At 38.4% G+C, this 22,623-nt stretch overlaps 1 protein-coding gene across 3 annotated transcripts in view; it reads left to right on the top strand.

The window, feature by feature from the left end:
- usp45 (ubiquitin specific peptidase 45) overlaps positions 1 to 20,912 on the top strand; it is a 31,123-nt gene extending 10,211 nt beyond the window's left edge. Inside the window, exons 6-19 of one of the 3 annotated variants that reach the window (XM_088307152.1) lie at positions 1,122 to 1,273; positions 3,359 to 3,454; positions 3,707 to 3,837; positions 11,951 to 12,038; positions 13,688 to 13,769; positions 14,140 to 14,231; positions 14,329 to 14,385; positions 14,507 to 14,635; positions 15,070 to 15,108; positions 15,183 to 15,813; positions 15,952 to 16,049; positions 16,186 to 16,272; positions 16,465 to 16,606; positions 17,137 to 20,912. In XM_088307152.1, coding sequence (XP_088163278.1) covers positions 1,122 to 1,273; positions 3,359 to 3,454; positions 3,707 to 3,837; positions 11,951 to 12,038; positions 13,688 to 13,769; positions 14,140 to 14,231; positions 14,329 to 14,385; positions 14,507 to 14,635; positions 15,070 to 15,108; positions 15,183 to 15,813; positions 15,952 to 16,049; positions 16,186 to 16,272; positions 16,465 to 16,606; positions 17,137 to 17,267 — 1,955 coding nt within the window. In that variant the 3' untranslated portion in view covers positions 17,268 to 20,912. Of the gene's footprint in view, positions 1 to 1,121; positions 1,274 to 3,358; positions 3,455 to 3,706; positions 3,838 to 11,950; positions 12,039 to 13,687; positions 13,770 to 14,139; positions 14,232 to 14,328; positions 14,386 to 14,506; positions 14,636 to 15,069; positions 15,109 to 15,182; positions 15,814 to 15,951; positions 16,050 to 16,185; positions 16,273 to 16,461; positions 16,607 to 17,136 lie in introns of all 3 variants that reach the window. The other 2 variants (XM_088307154.1, XM_088307153.1) reach the window with 2 other exon arrangements.
- The last annotated feature ends 1,711 nt before the right edge of the window (positions 20,913 to 22,623 follow it).

Raw genomic sequence — 22,623 nt, 5'->3', positions numbered from 1 at the left:
TTTTGTTGCTTAAAACAATAAATAAAATGGGGGCATTATACTCCTTTCATTTCTTCACTTTCGTCTTTTTTTGGCAGTTGGCCTGTGCTTTTGGCGCATTACCGCCACCTTCTGGCCACCAGCGGTGGTACACTAAAAGTATTCACCAAACGCCAAAAGTAAGTCAACGCAGTTGAGGAGTGAAGATTTTGAGTGTCAGTACCAACTCTAATTTTAATATATACAAGTCGCACCTCGGTAAAAGTGTGACTTCTAGTCCGAAAATCACGGTAGCAATTAGCAATTGAGACAACTATTTTGATCATCAATACATTTTTTAGAGCCATTTTATTTCAATTAAAATTGCCCAAATGCTCTTATTTCAGCCTCTCAAAAGTATATATTCTGTAGTCCTACAACCTATCTTTGTGATTAATCAAAATAAGACGTTTCCAAATATCTGCTTTAACTTTGGAATTAATTAAAAATTTGAATGAATGAATCGTAATCAGTTTAGGGAGCGTTTGGTCAAATCTTCATTTATCATTTCTTGCGGTCATAGGATGAATAACTTGTAATTGACATGTAACCTGAGTGAACTTGAAGCTCAGAAGAGCCCTTCCCATCAATCAGTAGCCAAGAAGTAGTTATTAGTTTCCAAAAGGTTGATGAGTGCATTACTACTTCTCATGTGTAATTGGTTGTTGTTCTTTTTTTTTTTTTTTGTTTCATCAGGAAACGATACCAAATAAACAACAGTAATTCGTTAATCAACAGTAATCGAGAAAAAAAACATTTTGCAGTACAGTTGAATTAAAAATAATGTATGTGATTAATTGATACAGTAAACCAGTCCAAAAATATTCAATATTGACAGGCCTGCGGATTTGACCCAACACTTGTTTGAAATACTTAACTCATCTTTTGGGTCAAATTGACCAAACCATCCTACAGGGGGAAAAGTTAACCACTGTCGGGATACTTTTATAATAACCTCGCAGATGGGTTAAAAAAATTAACTAATTCGGGTTATTTATGACACAGCTGTTTTTGTGCGTGAGGTAATTTTGTGAAGTTTTAATGTTATACTAGAGCAGCATTTTCTGTAATCATGTAATTTTGTTTGTGTTTTCATGTTGTAGCAACATCTCCCAAGACCCCGAAATTGAGGGAGGACCCCTCTGATTATAATGACCCATCAAGAGGCAAAAGCTCAATCAGCAACAGTACCTCGGTTCCTGTCAAAGGCATCAATAACCTCGGCAACACCTGTTTCTTTAATGCTGTTATGCAGGTTGGTACATTTCTAAACTGGTTACGCAAAAACATCAATTTCCTCCATAATTTCATGTCTGCAATTTACCATAATGTGCATTTTAACTGCGAGTGTTGAGAATAGTTTTCTTTGAGAGGTCAGCGTGAAATTTAAGAAACAACGCAAATATCAATTTACATTGGTCTAAAGCAGGGGGTGCAATTAATTTTGCAAAGGGGCCTGGTGGGAAACTGGAACTGTCTATATTATTGTTAATGTTCTGTATTTAAAAAAAGCATGTTGTTTGGTTTCAATCAACAGCTAAGTGTTATGTATTGTGATTCGGGCTGTCAAAATTAAAGCATTAACGGGTGATTAATCTAAAAAAATTTAACTCAGTTAAATATTTTACCTCAGTTAACTCAGTTTGATTTACTTAAAAAATAATTTGCATACTTTGCAAATATTGTGCCATATTAGCTGTCTTTAGCACGTCTCGGAACAAAACACTGTGTTTAAGTTACCACTGGGCCTTGCAAAACAACACCCTTGGAGTGTGGCGCTTGTGGGCAGTTTTGAGAAATGTTTCGACAATGAATGTCTGCAAAGATGTCTCCATTTAGATCGTATTCAAGAATCCAAGAAAGCTATTAGAACAGTCTTTGAATTAATAATATATACCGATAAGTGGGAAGTACCGTTCTATTGATAGTAGTATAATGTGATGCTGCGGTGACTTTAATATACACCCCATATTTTTCATTTATATGCAACCGTAGATTTTCTCCCAAATCTTGGCTCCACTTCCTGCCATCATGCAGGAAATAAGAAAGTTGCTGACTTTTATCATTATTGCTAGTCTCTTTTCTTTGCTCGAGTGGCCACAAAAGTTGCCAAATATAGAACGTTGCTATGTTGGTCTTAGCTCTTTCTCACGACCACACTTGTACTGACGTCCACATGTGTGCACATAAAATAAAAGCACGACTTTAAAAATAAAAGCACCTCATATTTGTACATTTACTTTGACATCATGGTCACTGTGAAGGCCCGTCAAGAGATTGGGAGGGCCGAATGTGGCCCCCAATCCATTCTTTGCCCATGTCTGCTCTGGTCCTGTCCAATGTTTACATATTGTGTTTATTACCTATCTAGACATGATGCGTGATCCTCAACATTACCATAACAGTGCTTGGCGTAATAATGATCATCAAGTCCCCATTGAAATCATTTAGTTTGACTATCATGTAAGGGTGGTATTTGTTGAGTGATAGTGAAACGCTGTTTGATGGATGTTTGTTTGGTCTTGTGTTGTCATGACTTGTTTTCTTCTCTCAAACTCTTTTTAATGACTTTGCATGTAAACAGTGCCGCTTTTGAGGTCACTTTGAAATATATTCAATGCAGTGAGAAATGCAATGCAAACTCGGGACATGTTTACCTGCCCACACATGAGTGGCTTTCGGTTGGTGCAGCGCAAGATCACAATACAATTCAAACACAAAGCCTCCCCAGTCTCTCTCTGGTTGTGTCATGGTCACTGCAAACTGACATGCCTCTTTAACAATAAACCTGTTTTTTCCGCCATTTTGTTAATCACCTCTAGGACCTTCCTCTTTGATTGAAATTCGAGTGAGTGCGAATGCTATTCCCTCTCTCGCTCACTCTTTTTCTTTTGTATTCTCTCCTTGAAAACTGCAATCTTTTTGGCGAAAACATGTAATTGTTAGAGGATGAGCCGTGTCTGCATTTACAATGCCGGCTCCATTGTGCCTTTCCCATAGCAACTGTCGTCATTGCCACGATATGACCAAACAAATCTCTTGAAAGCAAAGGAAAAGATACTTCTCGCTCTCATGGGACACTGACTACTCCTAACCAAGACTCTCCATTTTAAAGCCACACATGAGAAAATGACCATCAATCCTTCTAAATTGTGTTAACATATCACAAGGATATATTAAATGTCCACATGGATTTGCAACAAGCTAAGAATGCTATGCTATTTTTTAACTCATTCACAACCAGCCCAGTAAAAAAAAAAATGGATTTTGACGTATTTTTCCGTCAATGGTATTGAATGAGTTAATTGATAAGAAAAGTGAAAAATGTTTCTTCTTGCAGAATCTGTCCCAAACGCATATGCTCATTGACCTCATCCAGGAAGTGAAGGAGAAAGGGTACAAACTAAGAATCTGCCCCCCAGTGGAAACCAATCTGGTACAATTCACATTGCCTCTTCTTGACTAATGGATTTCTTTTTCAAATAGTAATTGTTAAGTTGCTGGATGATTGTGAATTACTGGTCTTGCAACAACTGTTTATATTTATATTGCACAATAGCTTGCTGCCAAGGGGAGAAGATATTGAGATTTATGTGTGCTGATTATGATGTAGTGGTTTTGTCATAGTTGGGTATTGAACAGGGGTGTAACAAAAAACGGGCGGGGGGGCATTTCTTTTCTTTTACAGGCCCCATTAGTAGCAATGCTGCCGAGTCCCGAGCCCCTCACTGCAGCCATGCTTCTCTTCCTCCAATGCATGAAGGAACCAGGAAAAGGTCCAGTTAATCCCAAGATCCTCTTTAATCAGCTCTGCCAGAAGTAAGGCATTCATCTTCTTCTTAATTTCCATTTTCTTTCCTTCCTTTTTTGCTTGTTCCTCTCTATCTTTTTCTTCTTCTTCCATTATTGTCATTATTTCTAATATCTATTATAAGGCTGCTACGTTCCTAATTACGCTTTCTAAAACGGAACAATCGCAGTGTAATTCAGGTTTTGATTTAGATTAATAATGCTTCAAATGTTTTTTTTTTTTGTTTTGTGATTCCACTTGTTTGGATTTATAGCTGAAATCATGCTCTCTATTACCATTTTTACCTGGACTGCCAGATAGCCACCAGATATGTGATACTGGTTGATAGTGCTGCTTTGATTCTGACTGGGTGAAACGGGAGAAGAGGAGAAAACGCGCTAAAAAATTGACTGTTCCGTCCTGGGGGCAAAATGCCCATCTCTGTGTCTATCTATATGTTATGAATATGTTATTTCTTTATTATTTACTCCATCCTCTGACTCATTTAGTTGAAATTACAGTTTTGAGATAACTGAGGAACATTGAATCGCTAAAGGGGAAAAGGAGAGGACTTGTATGATCTTCCATATTCATTGACACAAACGTAAGACCTGGATGAGGGCTATTTCGCACATTTGAAGGGGCAGTTAGTAAATCGGGCTGTTAATTTATTTACGCTTGCACACTACACACGCTTTAGGATATCTGGCCCAAACACGCTATCCAAATGTTCCTAGTACCCTTTGTCAAATTTTAGATCCCATTATGGCCCGCTAGGGCTGGGCGATATGACCTCAAATCAATATCGCGAGAAATCGAGCAATTTTACCTCGATAACGATAAATGCACGATAAATTCCCATGTGGACTAAAATCAAAATAAATGCAGGAATTGCATATTGACTGTTTTTTTAATTGACCAACTGGTACACTTTACTTTCAATGAAAAATAAAAGTACAAAAATCATTTGTATGAACATTCCAAATAGCTTGCAGGGTTCGCGGTTAACTTTAAAAACTGCTTGCCCATAGGGCAAGTCCCACTAAAATTTGCCTTGCCCGAGTGGCCAAATTACTTGGGCAAGTGACAATTTTTTTTCTCTAAGAATAAAATGTTTATGGTTGTAAAATGTGCGCCACAAATGTAAATAAACATATAATCTGATAAGCATAAATTAATCTTGTTTTTATCATCAACCATGAAACCCTACTCACAAGAGCAAATGTATCATCCTGCGCAGTTATTGAAAATGTTAATTGTAGTTTTAATAATTAACAAATCTGCATGTTAAATTGGGAAAATTATATTACAGCAATCCAGATGATCAATTTTAAGTCCAGGAGAGCGTATTAATTGAGGAATCACATGAGTAAATTATGAGTGTGGCAAATTTGTGTATTCCTTTAAGACCAGTGCCTGTGGTGCTGCCTCCATAAGTTTCATAGCATAAACAGAACACAGTCACTGACACTATGTCAGGTCACATCATGGAGCTAATGAATTAACAGCCAATAATCAAATATTACTCCCTTCCTTACTCACAACTGAATTGTCTACTTAAAAATATTCGAGCTATTTTAGTCATGTCAGAGGAATCCAAAATGTTCGGATTTGAACGAACTCGTCGCCACTTCCGGCTGTCAATTTTCGGCCGAAATATCGTAGGTTTTTGTTGTGTTTTTCAAACTTCAAATGAGGATGCTACGACAGCGAGTTCCAATACTGCGGGATTTATTGACGTCCACTTTAACTCGACATTCACTGAACTAACTGAGCCCCGTAGCGCCCGCCCATTGCCCCCGATAAGGCCAATGGACCATACCAAAACATAAGGGGGTGTCTGGGTTAAACCATCACCATACAGTGCACACAAACAGATCACACCACCGTTTTCGTCAAAATTAAAGATATTTGGCTGCTTTAAAAAATGCTTGCCCGGTCGGGCAAGTTGCCCATAATTTTACTTTGCCCGTGGCCAAATTTCACTTGCCCCGGGCAATCGGGAAGCGGTTAACCGCGAACCCTGAGCTTGCTTTGCATGACTTGAACAATGTCACAAAGAAAAAGGGTACCTCTTGCGAAATCTTTTTCTGCAAATAGATTGCGCCAAGATGCTCTCATGATGTAAATAATGGCAAATAAAAAAACGCTAAATAAAATGAAAGAAAATGTCAATGCAAGCCAAATAAACAAGTGGGCATTATCGGGGAAAATGTGCCGTCTCGAGTACTCTGGTGCGCAGTCGCCACTTGTCATCTATGTAATGCACAGTTAGGCTCAATCAGGGATCCATGTTGCGACCCGACCACAAGTCGGATGTAGATGCAAAATGCTTGACATGTCTAAGCTCCCGGTCCGATGTAGTCCATATCGGGAAATACGGCTTTCATGAAGCGTTTAAATCCTGTGCGCGCCACGTAACTAGAGGAGCTTTATCTTTAGCTATGTGCTAGGCTATCACGTCCACCTCTGAGACGTTCTCTCGTATGGTGTCGCCTCCGTTCATGGGCTGTTGTCACTTGTCGAACCTTGCTTCTCACTTTGAACTTTCAGCACAGCATGGTTGTGTTGTGGGTGGTGAGAAAGCTTCTGGATTTGAATCGCCAGCAACGAGAGCGACAGACGGGTGGAGTCACATGACTAGAGGCGCTGTAGCGGTCTTAAAGGGGCATGAACATTGCCGCAGACAAAAGGCTTTTCTTTTTTCTTTTTTTATTCACCGAATTTACCGACATGGGCAAAATGATTTCGGTCATTGTAATAAATTTCGGTAACGGTAAATTTTCGGTTTATCGCCCAGCCCTATGGCCCGCTTGTCAAAACGTTTGCCACTCCTGATATCGACAATACATTGATCTCAGCGCTCAGTGTTAGATTTGGGCCTGTCCCGCGTAGACTACTGGTACATTTATGCTAGTTAGGGGTCTCACCAACGAAACCAAAAAGCTGACTTTTTGTAGAAAACAAGCAGTTGTGAAGCTGAGAGAAGACTGAAAATTAAACAGAGCCATTGCAGAAGTATTACCCGAATCCAATATAACTATTTGCAATGTCCTGAAGAAGTAAGTAACTTATGCGCTAAGTAACAGATGTCGAACGAATTGACCAAGATAACAACAGCAGCTAATGACCCTAAAATACTGTAATCGACATTAGTAAAGCTCATGTCCTCACAAAAGATGAAAATCACTAATTAGCAAAAACAATATCAAGACCAGGCTGAAATATGCTGAAAAGTGCAAAGATGATCCAAAAATAATGCTGTGACAAAATATTATGGACTGGTGAGATAAAGTAATGGAAAGGCTGAAAGGCCAACTGTAAACTCAAAAGTTTAAACAGTAGGGTTGTAACGATTCACTCCGATACGATTCAGTTATCAATTTTCAATTCCCGAATTCGATTCGACCCAATTTTTAACATTTTTTATTTATTTTTTTTAAATCGCTGCCATGCTTGTCTCTTGTGTGTTACTGCAGCCATCCACAAACACAATATGCAGTGATGTTTGGTGCAACAGTGTTAATTTAGTGCATTTTAAATGGAGCCAAAAACTTTACGCTATATATATATTCATGTCTCAAATACAAAATGTTTTATTTTGCTTTTCTAGTATGTATTATATAATCTACACATTCAAATTGTGGTATGTACCTGGAGAGAAAAAAAAAATAGCTTTAAAGTTTTGGAGCAACGTCCTTTTTTTTTTTTTTTTTTTACTGTAAGGCAGCAAACATGGGTGTACAAAAACTGTGTTTTGTTTTTTAACAAACGCGACTAATGCCACCCTAATCCACAGTAGACACTACAATATGTTAGCGTACCACAACAGGACATCGCATGCTACGGTAGCCTGTGTGTGCTAACTACAGCTAGCTTGCAGACACGACTGTCCCAATCACAGAAATTAAATCCGGGATCAGCCGCAATGTGCTTTCTTTTTAGGTGCTCGTTTCTCTGCAGTGCTGTTATGAAAAGGCGGTTTATATTGAATTAAAATATTTCATGAAATGTGCCTGGAATTTCTGACTATTTTGCTAATGCTAACAAGGTTTGCCATGAAACACAATTGCCCACAATGGTTCTGTTTTATATCACGGATGACCCGGATTACCATAAAGTGCGTGTGCGTTGCAGAGAGCGGGAGACAAGGCATCTTTCTGAGGAAAACACAGCACCATAGAACTAAATGATAAATAAACAACATGTCATCTATTTTAAATAAATTATTTGGTGACGATTGTAATCGTCAATGATGTCGCGATTATTCCACTAATCTTGGCAGCCCTTTTGTCAAGTCAAGCCATATATGCAATATGCGTAAGCAGTTAGTTTACAGCAGAGAGATGAGACAGTGGCTTTGGTCAACGTCACGTTTCAAATTGATTCTTTTATTTTTTTATATCGAAGCATAATTGAATCCATTATTCTTTATAGCACTAGTACTATTGTAATCATGCAGCAAGATGACCCAAAACTCAGTGTCATTCTCTATACTTAAACCTGTTAGAGCATCATTCCTTTTATCTGCTAAATAGCAAAGAATAAACGAACAAAAGAAAGCAGAAAAATGCTGCAGTAAAACACCGCCAAAAAAGTTTTGATTTTTATGAGATTATTGCAAATCAATATTTACTATACTGGTGCATACAAATATTAAACAGGAAAGGTGAAGAAGTTTGGTGACGTCAGTAGTTTACATGTTTTATGCCGTTATGTTCAGCAAAGTATTTACAAAGAAATATTTGGTCTTATAGAGTTTTAGATACTGCGCTAATATTGTCCGAGCTTGGTTCTTGTTTAAGCACGGTACACTGCCAGAGTTTGGTATTGCACTATTGTGCAGGTGGGTGACCAGGATGTTTGATGCTGGGTGACTAGGTACATCTCTGGTGCGGCTTTGACATTTATTCTGGTACCAAGCTTTCATCGAGCAGGCCTGTGTGCATTTGTTCTCATGTGTGTGCATATGCATGGTGCAACCTCACCTGGTACCATTTCAGCCCACAGCAATCGTGCAGCCTGTGTGCATTCAGACAGTAAGCATTGCAACCACCTGTATGCAATCAAATGTAACTAATCTACATTGGGCTCATCTATTCCACTCCCATGCGTTTGAAATGAAAGGTATTGTTGGTCATGTGCCTCAGTAATCATTTCTCACGCGCCACATTTTTGTCCATAATTGACAGTATTTTTAACTGATGAATGAATGAATTAAGCCAGTTTATTCAATTATATAATAAATTGTTTTGCTCGTTATTTTGTTAATGCTCTTAAGCCATACAACAAAACATTTTCTTACGTGCGCTTTAGAAGAGCTTCAAGATTACGACATACTCAATTCAAATCGGACAGGTTCAATCTGCATGTTTCTAAATGATGGCACAAAATCGAGAACAACCATCTGCACTTTAAAAGACATAAAAGTGGGATAAATGTAAGATCTATCTAATCTATTGCATTCTTAGCTTCTCAGTTAAATCCAGAAGCGACAAGAAATACTTGACCAGCTAACCTCGCTATCTTAAGTTCAGAGCGCTATCATGCGTCAGATGAAAGGTGATGTTGTGCATACTATCTTAGAGTTTCAAACCTTCCATGTTGCTATTGTCTTTTCATCATCCTTGAATCCAAAAACATCTGCAAACGTTTTTCTTCTCCACAATTGACTGCAAGCAACATCGTTCCCAAGTTTTTGGCAAGCAAGTCCCAAAAAGTGATTGACAAAAAGTTACATACTCTAATGTTTTTATTTTGGATCTGTCCCATAATCCGAAGCCGTTATGTATTTGCAAGACATCATTAGTTGTTAATTAGGAATAATGTAAGAAAAGTTGATCTTCAAATGTTTTCTTGCAATGCGCCTAAGAAAATTAACTAATCTTTTGTTTGAGGTGTAATTGTTGTGTTTGAAGTTAATAGAAGAAGTATCTTACCATTGGCATTGTCCTGCTCCTTATTGCCTAATGCACAAGATGGAAAAACTGGTCAATAAAACCTCAACAAAAAACGTTCATCTTCACCTGTTTGTTTCCTCGGTTGATTAAAATGTTAGGATGGCTCGTGTATACTTAATTCTATTGGGAGGAAAAAAACGACTTTGCTTTTTTTCCCCTCTGATTATTTTTTTGTGGAAATGTCAACATACCAACATCTTTGAAAAAATATTGTTTAGAATCCTTTATAAAACGCCTTCCATCCATGATGAAAACAGCCAAGAGCGACAACGAATTCTATCTATTGCTGTGACACGTACGCACAAACACGCACATGTAGTCCAAACAACATCAGGCTGGGTGGATATGTTTGTCTGCACAGCAGGCAAGATTTCTTTCAGTTTTGAGAAGAAAGCTATTCAGTTGTTTGAAATAAATATTGGCTTGTGTGCTTTTGCTCAGTTTTATAGAATGGTCAGAGATTCCGAGCCGCAGCCGCTGGAGACTTTTTCTTACTGATAATAAACAATATTTAATTTATCTGTATTTGCTTTTTGCATATTGTGGTGACCATACTGTTAAGTGATTGTTTAGTCTTGTGAATAAGTGCGGGAATAGTTCATTCTTTGTTTTGTTTACGGGTGCATGTTGCTCATACGTGTGTGTTCAGGGTATGAGCTTGTGTGGCCTTGTGTCTGGTACTAACTCATCCGACGAGTAATTGTGTTAGCACCGCAGCTGTTTGCATTGGCCAGATTGAGAGCAACGCTACAGGGCCCTTCTGCTTCCCTCCACTGGGACGAGCTTCCAGACCTCCTCTTTCCCACTAATTCAAACCAATTTTTACTTTTCTCTTTCTTTTTTTTTTCAATTGTCTCTTTTTCCCTTTGTCTCTATGTGTGACTTTGCTATTCTTCATTTCCTCTCATCTGACAACATTCTCGGGTGGATCGCTTAAACAAGAGGTTGACATTTTATTGCGTGCCATTTGTATTTAGGTCTTGCAAATAATTAACATATGTGCCCTGGACAATTTTCACCCATCCACCCTCCTTTTGGTTTTCAATTCACGGACAGGAACCAATATCGTGTCAGTATTAAAGGGTCGGGGCAGTCGGCTTAGGACGACACTAGACCTTCTACCGGTGACCTGTGCGAAATACAGGTTGTTGGCCAGCAATTAAAGTATCACCCCGCTAGGATTTAGTGTTATACGGCATCAGGGACAAGTTAACCATCCAAATTTAACACACTAGTCCAGCACTTGGACTGTTGGTCTCTTAAACCAGAAGTGCTGTTTGCGTATGAGACCAGCCTGTCCTGTGGTTACGTGGCTATTTCGGCCCAACAGGTTGATGTGCTCTGTCCTTTGCTGCCCATATGCCCCTGACATCTGTCCTCACATCTGTTCAATGTGGACAGCCAGGGGACGGATGCAAAATGAGGCTTTCCTCTCCGCACGTAGGTGTTAATGCTCATGTTGGACGACTGTACAACAAGAAAAATGTACACTAAGAGTACCTGTATATTCTAAATAATTACTGTATTTTACAGAAAATATTGGCGGTTGCATGTTAATCATAATGTTAATATATCAATGTCGCTGAGCTGCCTGTAAAAGCTGATGTGATTAAAATCAAGAATTGCCAATAAATAGTTTTTCAATTAATTAGTTTTTTGTTGAAAGGGCCAGTTGGTGATGTTAACATTGGCACTTCTATAATAGGTTTGCATGTAAAAAATTACATTAGTACTAAAGGAGCATTTTAGTACTCAAAGAAATTTTTTTTTTTTGTAATGAGATTTACTATAAATTGGCAAGCCCCCTTTTGGAGCTCGGCTTGTTATTTTTTCCGTCTCTGTCACAGCAGGAGGCAAGTGATGTAATGTTGCTCGAATTATCAGTTGTGTTGTCTAAAACGGCGACCCATTGCCTCCAAAATGCACATTACTACGCTTGTCCACTTGAACCAACCTGTGAAAGTAGAAAAGCCTTGCACAATAGTTTGGATTTATTGACGTCCACTTACACAGGTTGAAGCAGACAAGAGCACGAATGCGCACACAAAACCCGACTGGTTATATTTTGCACATTTAGCTACACTAAAGTCAGAAAGCGGCCAGCAGGCTGGCATGGATCTGACCTGCGGCAATTTATATAGATTAATTTTCATTCAATTTAGGTGTTTGTTTTTTTTGCCAGGGCTTCACGCTTTAAGGGGTATCAACAACAGGACAGCCAGGAGCTCCTTCACTATTTGCTGGACTCCATACGAGTAGAGGAAACTAAAGTGAGTAATATCTTTTATAATAACTTTATTTTCTTTGGCAAACAAAGAACAGCCTTTTTTTATTTTATCTTGATCTGATGTTTTATATTACGTGTACTTCTGTGATCGTGTGCGTCCGTATGCCTGCGAGGCTGCGACACGTTGCCACCCCCAACTCTTCAAAGAGCAATTAGCAGACCCAAAGCTGCTTTTTGGAAGGCTGAGACGTTCCCAGTTGCCCCACCAGTGGCTACGTGAACCTAACAGGGGACGTTAGCGGGTGTGTTTAGTGGTCAGCCCCAGGCTCCACTGTCTGGGCTCCCATTCAAACTTGTGAACATTTGCAGTTGTGCCACTTGAGGGACTTGCAAGTGGCATAACCAACATCATTGTGTGATCTTGGGAAACCCACAGCTGCTGAATGAACTCCGGGGCTGCCCCATTGTGCTTGAGGGTCACCCATCACCCCCTCCCTACACACACACGCACACACACTCATCAGCCATTTTCCAATTTAATCAAGGACACATAGAGGATGAGGTTCAGCCTTTATTCATGTAATCAAATGCATTTAATCAACCAGGCGTGTTCACAAATACACTGGCATAATAGCTACTCTTCTGCGTTTTTAAATTAAAATGATGTAAAAAAAAATTGCCAGAGAAAAGAACATCGGAAATCAGCGAACAGTTCTTACCACAAATTAGTAATCATTCTTTTTTGTGGTAATTAATTTGTGCATACATTCTAACATTTGGAGTATTTTACTTATACAATGCAGAGCAGTGTTAATGCATACTCCCTTGTGTGTAGCTTAGCCTGAGAAGGAGATGGGTGTGACCGTCCTTTCAGAGGCTCTAAGTGTTTGTGTTCATTGGCTATTAGTATCAGGGAGGTAAATATGCTAATCTGGCCCCAGTCAATTATCAGCAATTAACTGAGATGGTAGTTATTACTCTCTCAGGGCATGGACTGTCCTTCTTCACCCCATCTTCATTTTTGCTCCCACTCCTACACCCTTTTACCAGCAAGCCCCCCCCCCCCTCTCCTTCCCCGTGTGGGAGCGTGCATGCTGTTACTTCGGAGAGGAAGGGTGGGGGTTACTGGTAATTAATTAGGAGCGCTTCAGCCTCATCTCACTGTGCTGACTGAGTGGGACGAGAGACTGGCTGGACTGGGATTAACAAGGCTTTTTGACCTAAATAGCCAGTCCAGTGCTTGGGTCCTGGGACAATGGGGGTGACTGGTCTCAAATACAGACACAGACCATGGCCAATTATGTATTGATTGGTGCTTTACTGTCGCTGTGCCTCTTCACAGCTCTCTCACCAACAACTCACTGACCATGTCACCTTTAATCAGAGGAGCCCTCCCTCTAAAGAGTTTTCACGCACGCACGCACACACACACACTCAGAAATGAAAAGAACCCTATCTTAACAATTTCAGACAAGGACGATAATTATTTCCCTAATGATGCTTATAATAAATACAACTGTCAAGCAGAGCTATTCCCGGGAAGTTGATTTTTTTTCCTAATGGATGAAATTAATAGAATGTAAAGAATCACAAAAGGAATTTACCATGGTAACTAGATTGAAAATATCTTTTTTCAATTCCCCAAGGAATCTCATGTGAAATCACAGTTGTTTAATTTTATTTGCTTTCTAGAGGGTGAAGGCAGGAATCCTCAGGGCTTTCAACAATCCCACTGAGAAGACAGCAAATGAGGAAACCAGGCGCCAAGTCAAAGGTTCATAATGCTCAGCGTTCATATGGCTAAGAACCATAGTGCCATCTACTGGCCGTTTAAGGAAATACTAATACTAAACAGAAACATGATGGCTTCACTGTAAAAACGAAAAAAAAGAGATATTTATAAATCAAAACCTGCAAGCTGCAGTAACAGATCACGGGAATCACAGCTTTATAGTTTGAGGTTTTAAATTTGGGGCGTAAGTATGTCGCCTAAAAAAGCGTCAGCACATACAGCTGAAATAGTGGAGTGTAAGAGATGTACTGCATTGTCTAGTTGAATGTGGATTTCTTGTGGCATTTCACCTTTCAATTAAAATCATATCCATAAAGTTTTTAAATAACTGAAGACTGTCTCATCCCACCAGCGTATGGGAAGGAAGGTGTAAAGATGAACTTTGTTGACCGCATCTTTGTTGGAGAGCTGACCAACACAATTATGTGTGAAGAGTGTGAACATGTAAGTGTGGGTGGGCAAGCGTCACGTATGACCCGTACAATCAGACCCTGTTCGGAGCATTGGAAGTGAGTCTTTACTCACATGTTTTGTCTTTCAGATCTCGACAGTTAAGGAAGCTTTCATAGACATCTCTTTACCCATCATAGAAGAACGTGTAAGATGCTGAACCTTTTCTGGAACTATCTGCTTTATTATTGATGGATACTTAATTCTGCTTCTAAATAAAGATTTTTGTTAAAACTTTGTGCCGATGACTCCTTGCACTGTTGCCACAGATATCAAAACCATGTTACAGTGTCAGGCCAACAAAGGGAACAAAGGGAATTCGGGAGCAGGAAACCAACATGCCGGTCCTTTCCACTACAAACTCAGCCAACAGGAACACCAGGAAGCTGACTGGACAGGTAGATCGTTTTTACGTTTTATACATCAAAGTACAAAAAACAAAGGATGGCAGGGAAATTAGTTTTTCATAGATTATTACATACGGTATCGGTGCTTAAATAATGGAATTGTTTCCAAACAAAATCTAACTTAATGCCAGAGGTGGGCACGTATTTTGCCCGTCCATCCGCCGTCCGTGACCTGGGCACCCTTCCGTCATCATCCATCTGTTCTTATTCATAAAAATAATCATCCTCTGCGCCCGTCCATTTTCGCTTCCGTCTTTACTTTTCACAGGCAAAAAAACTCTTTAAAGTGTTTCTTTTTCCCATTCAGAATATTTCTTTTCGGATTTGAGTGGAATGGATGAAGCTACAGGCTAAGATTGACAAGATTTTTAACTTCAAGTCTTTGTCCTGTCCTTATATGAATGAAAACGAACATCTCAATCTAGTCTGTGTGGAAAACACCATTCAAAATTATGATATGTAAGGTCGGTGGTTACTTTTATTAGGAATGCAAACATTTTGAAAAGCAGACGGCTGAGATTTTTGTTTTTTCCTCCAGAAACATTATGGCAGAAAGTCTCCCACTTGTATGGATGGAAAGGGGGCATGCTGCAGGGCGGAACAACCAGAAGAAGAGGGATCTGCCCGTTGTGTCTCTGCTCACAAGATGGCAACTTGCGGAAGCCTTTCAGATGGCAGCGAGAGAGGCTCCGGTCCTCAGGACAGCAGTAACGATGCCGATAGCGAGGCCTCAGAGAGCGAGTGGGCCCCACACACTTCCTGCCCCAGTCATGTCCAATCTCAACTGACACCCACTGTCAATTCATCTGCTGTATCAATTTCTACCTCATCATCAACTTCTTCCAAGCAAGGTGACACTGTTGAGCCACTTGTCAGCAGTTTGTCAAAAGTCAGCCTTGGACTCAATTCAGGGGACAGCTCGCCCCCTTTGCGATGTTCTCCGGAAGAACCAGAGGAAACCAAGTCACGAGAAAATCTCCACCATCATTACCATCAGGGGGCATTCCAGGCACTCTCCCGCAGTTACAGTCCCGGCTCCAAGGAGTGCTCCATCCAGTCCTGCCTCCACCAGTTTACCTCTGTGGAACTGCTGATGGGCAACAACAAGTTGCTCTGTGAGAGCTGCACTGAACGCAGACAAAAGCAGACGCGAAAGAGCAGCTCAGCTGGTAGGCAAAAATCTTTTATAATGTTAACCTGCACAGGATTCGAAAATAGTTTTGTTTTGTTTTTTTTGCAAACAGAACTCGATAAAAAATTGTTAGTTTTAATTCTCCCATTGTTTTGTATTTGCATTGCTCTTGTAGATAAAAAGGTGGAGAAGATCTACACCAGTGCAAGGAAACAAATGCTCATTTCCTCACTTCCTCCTGTGATCACATTGCATCTGAAACGCTTCCATCAGGTTTGTCATCTTCTCTTTATTTTTTTTTTTTGATAATTAACATTTTTTATCACAAACCAAATACATAAAGTTGTGAACATTTTAAAATTGTGGTCTGAGACTCAAATATATGTTTGCTGCCATTTTGTCTTCAAAGGCTGGATTGAATCTACGAAAGGTGAACCGCCATGTTGACTTTCCTTTGATCTTGGATCTGGCGCCATTTTGTTCAGCATCATGCAAGGTACAAATGTATTTCATTATTCGGTACCACTGCATCATCTGTATCCAATAGTTTTACTCATTCTAAATGCTTATATTTTTTTTTCATTAACCTTCTTTGATTGTCCTGTGATTTGTGCCCATTTATTTATTTATTTATTTATATTAAACCTTGTTTTTCTTACTGCTAATTGTATTCCCTCAATTGTAGCAGAACCTGCTGCATGGCGACCGTGTCCTTTACAGCTTGTATGGGATTGTAGAGCATAGTGGCTCAATGCGTGGTGGTCACTACACTGCGTATGTAAAAGTCCGCGCTCCCCAGAAGAAAACAGAACTTCACAGAAACCTGTCAGGTGAGGGTTGAGTGGTATTTTTATTTTTTTAATGTCTTCGGAATGGTTACAACTCCCCTTTTCGACTTTCGATATGTCCCCTATAAAGCAAATGATGCCCGGAGACCTTTGAACTCTAAAGAATTATGTTTATTAAAAAAAAGTCCAAAAGTTCATGTTAAACTGAGACAGATTGCTTTGCTTGCAACTGATGTGCTAATTAAAAGTATAATGGAGACAGGTAAGTTACTTATTTTTTATTAAATTTTTTTAATAATACAGCTGTTGTCTCCATCACATCTGCATTAAATAATATTACTCATCAGCTGTATTTACTAATAGGTTTGATTCTGCTTTGTCTTTTGAGTTTCATATGAGAATGAGTTTTGTTTTTTCCAACAACAACATTCCCAGTCATAGGATGATACAATTTACTATCAAAAATACTATTTAAAGATTCTGAGAACTTGATGAATGAAATTCAATATGAGAAGCAATGCAAAAAGTCATTGAAGACGTAACCAATATGTATTTGTGTATGTGCGTTTCAGGTGCAAAAGACTACAGCAGCAGTTCCCAGGGCCAGTGGTTCTACATCAGTGATACTACGGTTCAAATGGTCCCAGAGTCCAGAGTTCTTCTCTCTCAGGCATATCTGCTCTTTTATGAGGAAATGATATGATCAGACACATTTCATACAGGACATCAATCCGACTAGTGTAATGTGCTCATCTCTTATGGATTGGAAAAGGGAAAAGATTATACTCTAGCATTTTCTTTAATAACATAATTTACAAGTGTTTTCATTCGTAAACTGATGCATCTAAATCTTAAAACGATCTTGATTAACATTTGAACATTAGGTTACGTTCCAATTAGCTCTTGGTTGTTACTTTCCAGTATAAAATTTCTGAAAATCTATCTGACACAGAACAAGCTTTTATGTAAAGTTGAAAATACCGATATGACCCATCACATGATTAACCTTTTTTCCAGAGCACGTTAGAAAAACTGTGACTAAATGTAAAGCTCCTGAAAATTATGGTACAATTTGCCATTTCTAGTGGTCGTTCACATTATAATACAGTTTGACGTGCTACACATAGCAAATTAAAGGATTGGCAAAACAGTTCCAGAAAATTTGTACAATCCATTTCTGTCATTTTACGTAAGAATCTATCAGTATCACATTTTCCAAAGATTAAGTTATACCTGAAAATCAAGACCAAACAAAGTATTTTTCTGCCTTCCAAATTTTCAATGTATTAACTTTAAAAAAAAAAGATATATTGTTTATGTATTTAAGGTGATCATTTTGTTGCAACTCACAAAATACTGTATCATTTCAATTTGATTGCCATCATTGCACAGTATTTGACATCTCGTAGCGAACAGCTTGACACTTAAAATGTCTACACAGCTACTGTTGGTGTGGATTTACTAAATCATAGGAATGTAACACTAAGGCATCAAGCCTTACTAATAAAACAACATATTTGTGTAATATGCGTGGTGTCAGAGCTCTAATTAATATATTGATTATTCTTGCATCATTGAATGAGACTTTATTTTATATACGGAGTTTGGGGGGAGGGATTGTTGTTTAAAAATGTGCCAAAAGGGAGTTGGTTGGCATGTACTTCAAAGTAGAGTTTTCCATTGAAAATTACATTGCATAAATTCAGTGCCTATGCTTATTGTTAGGAAACATGCATGGTGAAAAGGAGCACATGCAGAATTAAATGCTCTGATGGCTACTGTATGTGACGTTGTAGTTTGTAATTATATAATACACTTGTATCCATAAAATATATATATGAGAAATGCAATACCATGGTGCTTAAGGCATGTAGGGTTTGTCCTTGAGGTAAATACTTGTTTGTAGGACATTTCATCTTGAAATAATGAACATTTGGTATGCATTGAAACCAACCACGACATAGAGTATTACAAGATAAATAAATCAAATTTATGTCCTAAATCTTCAAAATGTCTCTGTTTTAGCCACAACAGCGTGAGTAAAATGCGGAGCATGTTGAAAACAATGTTTTGTCTTGGCACTTGGAGTTGTTGTCATCCTGTTTTTTTTCTCTGAAATTGTGGCGACAATCGCTCTCACTGTCGGTCTGTGTCCCATGGTGCCACATTTGAGCCATCTTGCCTGCTGATATGGCCTGACAGGTGCAAAGCAGGACTGCTCCAGAACATGTCGAGAGCTGGTGATGAGGAGGTGGGTGTGGAATCAGGAAAAGGGCAACGTCCACAAACATTGCCATGTGCATCCTCTTGTTACTACAAGCTGTGACATACAAGTCACGCTGCTGCAACGTAAGAACAGGTTGTCAAGCTGCCACCAATGAAAAATCAAATATTTTCTGAAATGTGTTTGGCTATTTTTAAAATATGGGGGTTGGCTGGCATGGCCTTTGGCTCAGGGACATGCTGCTGATGCATTAGACATGAGTTAATCTCCGTTAACAAAAATACAACACGCCCCTGTTTAAGACAGTTGGAAGAAACAAATGGGTTGGTGCTGTAGGGCTCATCACTGTCGACCAGCAGTGCAGGTTAAATTTTGCTGCTCTCACCACACACGCCATCATCACTGCCAGCCTCGCCCGGTTTGACGCCACATCTCACATATCCAAATTAATAACAACATAAACACATCCCTTCATGTAAAGCTCTGCGCACTGCCTCGGGCTTTTTTTCTCACAAACCATATTCCCAAAGACCACACCACCTACTTAAATGAAACACATGAAATTGCTGAATATCTTCACATACATTCATGGAGCAAAATGTTAAGACATATAGCACAATCAATGGGCACAATATTTAACATTATGAGTCACAAACGGCAATAAAGTGTTATTCTATTGAACCTACAGTATACTGAATCATTATATTTATGTTGAAGGTTTATCTCTGGCGCATATATGAAATCTCATGAGATTGTGTATGCAACTGTGCTTAAAAAAATGTTTCACTACTCACAATGTTGATAAATTACACCACCGTTATGTTATTGTAGGACACAATATCCTGGCAAAGTGATTTTGTTGTGTAAAGTTAATGTTAATTAGTCATGTAAATACAGTACTGTAAATTATTTATTTGTGAAAGTTTTGTCGGAACCTAGCTTAAAGCATGCAGGCACATGCACAAACATTTCGGGGGAATGTGCTTAAGCCAAAGAAGATAAAGATAGCCTTTATTAGTCCCATGAGGGGAATTTGAAAATGGGGAACCCATTGCCAGAATTCTTAATGAAAATAATTAAAAAGCCCTTGCATATATTTAAATTATATATTTTGTTAAAATAATCAAAGGTATGATGGCTCATCACAAAAAAATTTGTTGGTGCTGATTTTCTTAAGATGGAACTGGGGCCTTAGTTGGAGGGAAAAGTGAACATCAGCAAGAACAAGATACAATACCAGAGCTAGCAAAATGACTCAGGCTTGTGCAAGAAAACAAAAAAACAATTAAATAAATGCTGATACACGACAGGAAAAGTCTCCAAGGACTGCTTAACGTTGATGTTGATTGGAGGTACTTAAAATGGTGGCAAGTGTGTGCTGACTCCCATTTGACATTAGTTTGAATATGATTGGTTAATTCTGAACACAGGATCCCCAAAGGTTGTGCACACTTGTAATACCACATTATCAAAGTTGTTTTCTTACTTAGTATCTCAACGATGGGGAAAAAAAGGGAATTCACTTGAACAGGTTATTGATTACATTAATGGTGAGAATTTTTGCCTGTGTGTCTTATATCAAAACCAAGCATTTGTAAAAGGGGCGTGTAGACTTGATGTCAACTGTATATTAGTTTGTGATCTTAATTACCGATACCTAACAAAAATATTCTTAATTTGTAAATCACAACTGTTAAACAAATGATTAGATGAAAATAGGCAGCAGTGACATGCATATATGTTCAAGAACATATGACACAATGGGAAGGTGATAACTAAAGCAGTTTTAAAGTTTATTAACAGTTTTATATAGGTCTAATACAGGGGTGGGTAAACTTTTTGATTGCTGGGCCCTATGAGATCCAAAATTTGACAGAGGGGCTGGACCATGAGCAGATGGATGAAGTGTTTTGGTAACCTTGCCTCATCGGAGAAAAAAAATACATTTAATTTTAAATGAAACTGAACAAAAGCATTACAACAAAATATCTGTCTTTGACGCGCCAAAGTATTTAGAAAATAAAACCTTAACAAGGTTAATTTTTTTCAAATTCTGCGGGCCAGGATAAAACATTTAATGGGCCGCATGTGGCCCCCGGGCCGTAGTTTGCCTACGCCTGGTCTAATAGGTTCCACAGTGATGATGTCCCTCTAATGATTTCATTACTTGTACATTATTGTGTTGAATGAGAATGTGTTTAATAAAAATATTGTTGAAATTTACTGTGTGATCATTCTAAGAATTTTCTTTTAGGATGATTTACACTCTGTTGGTCACCTAAAAAAATTATAACTTATCAACTTAATTAAATGTGTTTTTATATTTATTTGCAGATTTCAAAGAAATTAACAGCATTCAATATGTTTTTTTGAGCAAATTTGCTATTATTTACCCTTTTGGATAAATTAGGTAAAAAAATGATCTGATCCGCTTCTCCTCACAATACAATACAACTTTATTTCTATAGCGCATTTCCCAACAGCTGGAGCTGGAACAAAGCGCTTTCCATATGTAGAACACAAATTAAAACACATAAACACATATACAATAGATACCAGCAGAACAGTGACACTCATGTTAAAGCTAAAAAATAAAAATGTGTCTTCAAACGAGGTTTAGAAGTGGACAGAGAGGGGGCTTGCCTAACATTTAATGGAAGCTCATTCTAGAGAGAAGGACCGGCAACAGAAAAGGCACAATCCCCTCCACACTGGAAAGTCAAAGCTGCAACGTTTTGCTGATATTAAATTTCTACACAATACCATTTTATTTGCCGTTACGTTACTTTTGTGTCTTATGCTAGTTAGTCAATTAGAGTGACCATATCTCACCCAGAGCCAACACCATTTTTCCAAACTGCCAGTGCTTTAAATGGAAAAGAATAAACGCCAGTGCTCCCCTCATATAATACATAGTATTTATATATTATAATAAATAAATGAAGACATACATAAATACCATAAATACCTTATTTTGTCATTTGAACATTAATCTGTTCATTCTTGTTCTGTGCAATTATTGTTGACATCGTTAGTAACAGGTGAATTGACTCGCGAGACCGTCTCAGACGAGGCCACCACGTAGCGCCGCCCCTGGTAGGTAACAAAGTAGTGAACAACCTTATTGAAATGTATGTCAAGAGGATTTCTCAACTCAACTCAATTCATATACAAACTCAATTCCGGTGAAGTTTGAATATTGTGTTAAACGTAAATAAAAACAAAATTCAATGATTTGCAAATCATGTTCAACCTCTATTTATTTGAGTGCACTAGAAAGACAATATATTTAATGTTCCAACTGATAAACTTAATTGTTTTTAGCAAATAATCGTGAACTTTGACTTTTATGCCAGTAACACGTTCCAAAAAAGCTCGGACAGGGTCAATTTGTTCATTGTTGATGTTCAGTCAATAAACGTTCGGGAAGTGACTCTATATTGAATCTTTGGATGTAGAATTCTTTCTCACTCTTGTTATACATTCAGCTGTTTAACAGTAAACATTATCAGTTTGAATGTTAAAAATATTGTCTTTGTAGTGTATTCAATTAAATATAGGTTCAACATGATTTGCAAATCATTGTATCCAGTTTTCATTTATTGATTTTAACACAACATCCCAATTTAATTGGATTTGGGTTTGTGGATGAGATGAAAATGCTGTGGGGAATTTGAGTTTGTGGTATGGGCTATTGTAAATCATATTTACAAATAAATAAAGGCAAAGGGCCCGTATTAGTTAAATATTAACATTACCCGATCAATTCATTATGGAATCAAAGCAAGTCACTCGTGCATAGATGGACTCATCCGATTTTTTTTCACAGCAGTAA

The sequence above is a fragment of the Idiotropiscis lumnitzeri genome, chromosome 10, assembly GCF_059441095.1.
Source record: "Idiotropiscis lumnitzeri isolate Australia: NSW breed Sydney's pygmy pipehorse chromosome 10, RoL_Ilum_1.0, whole genome shotgun sequence".
Taxonomy (NCBI): Eukaryota; Metazoa; Chordata; class Actinopteri; order Syngnathiformes; family Syngnathidae; genus Idiotropiscis; species Idiotropiscis lumnitzeri.
This window is presented reverse-complemented; position numbering and strand designations above follow the sequence as displayed.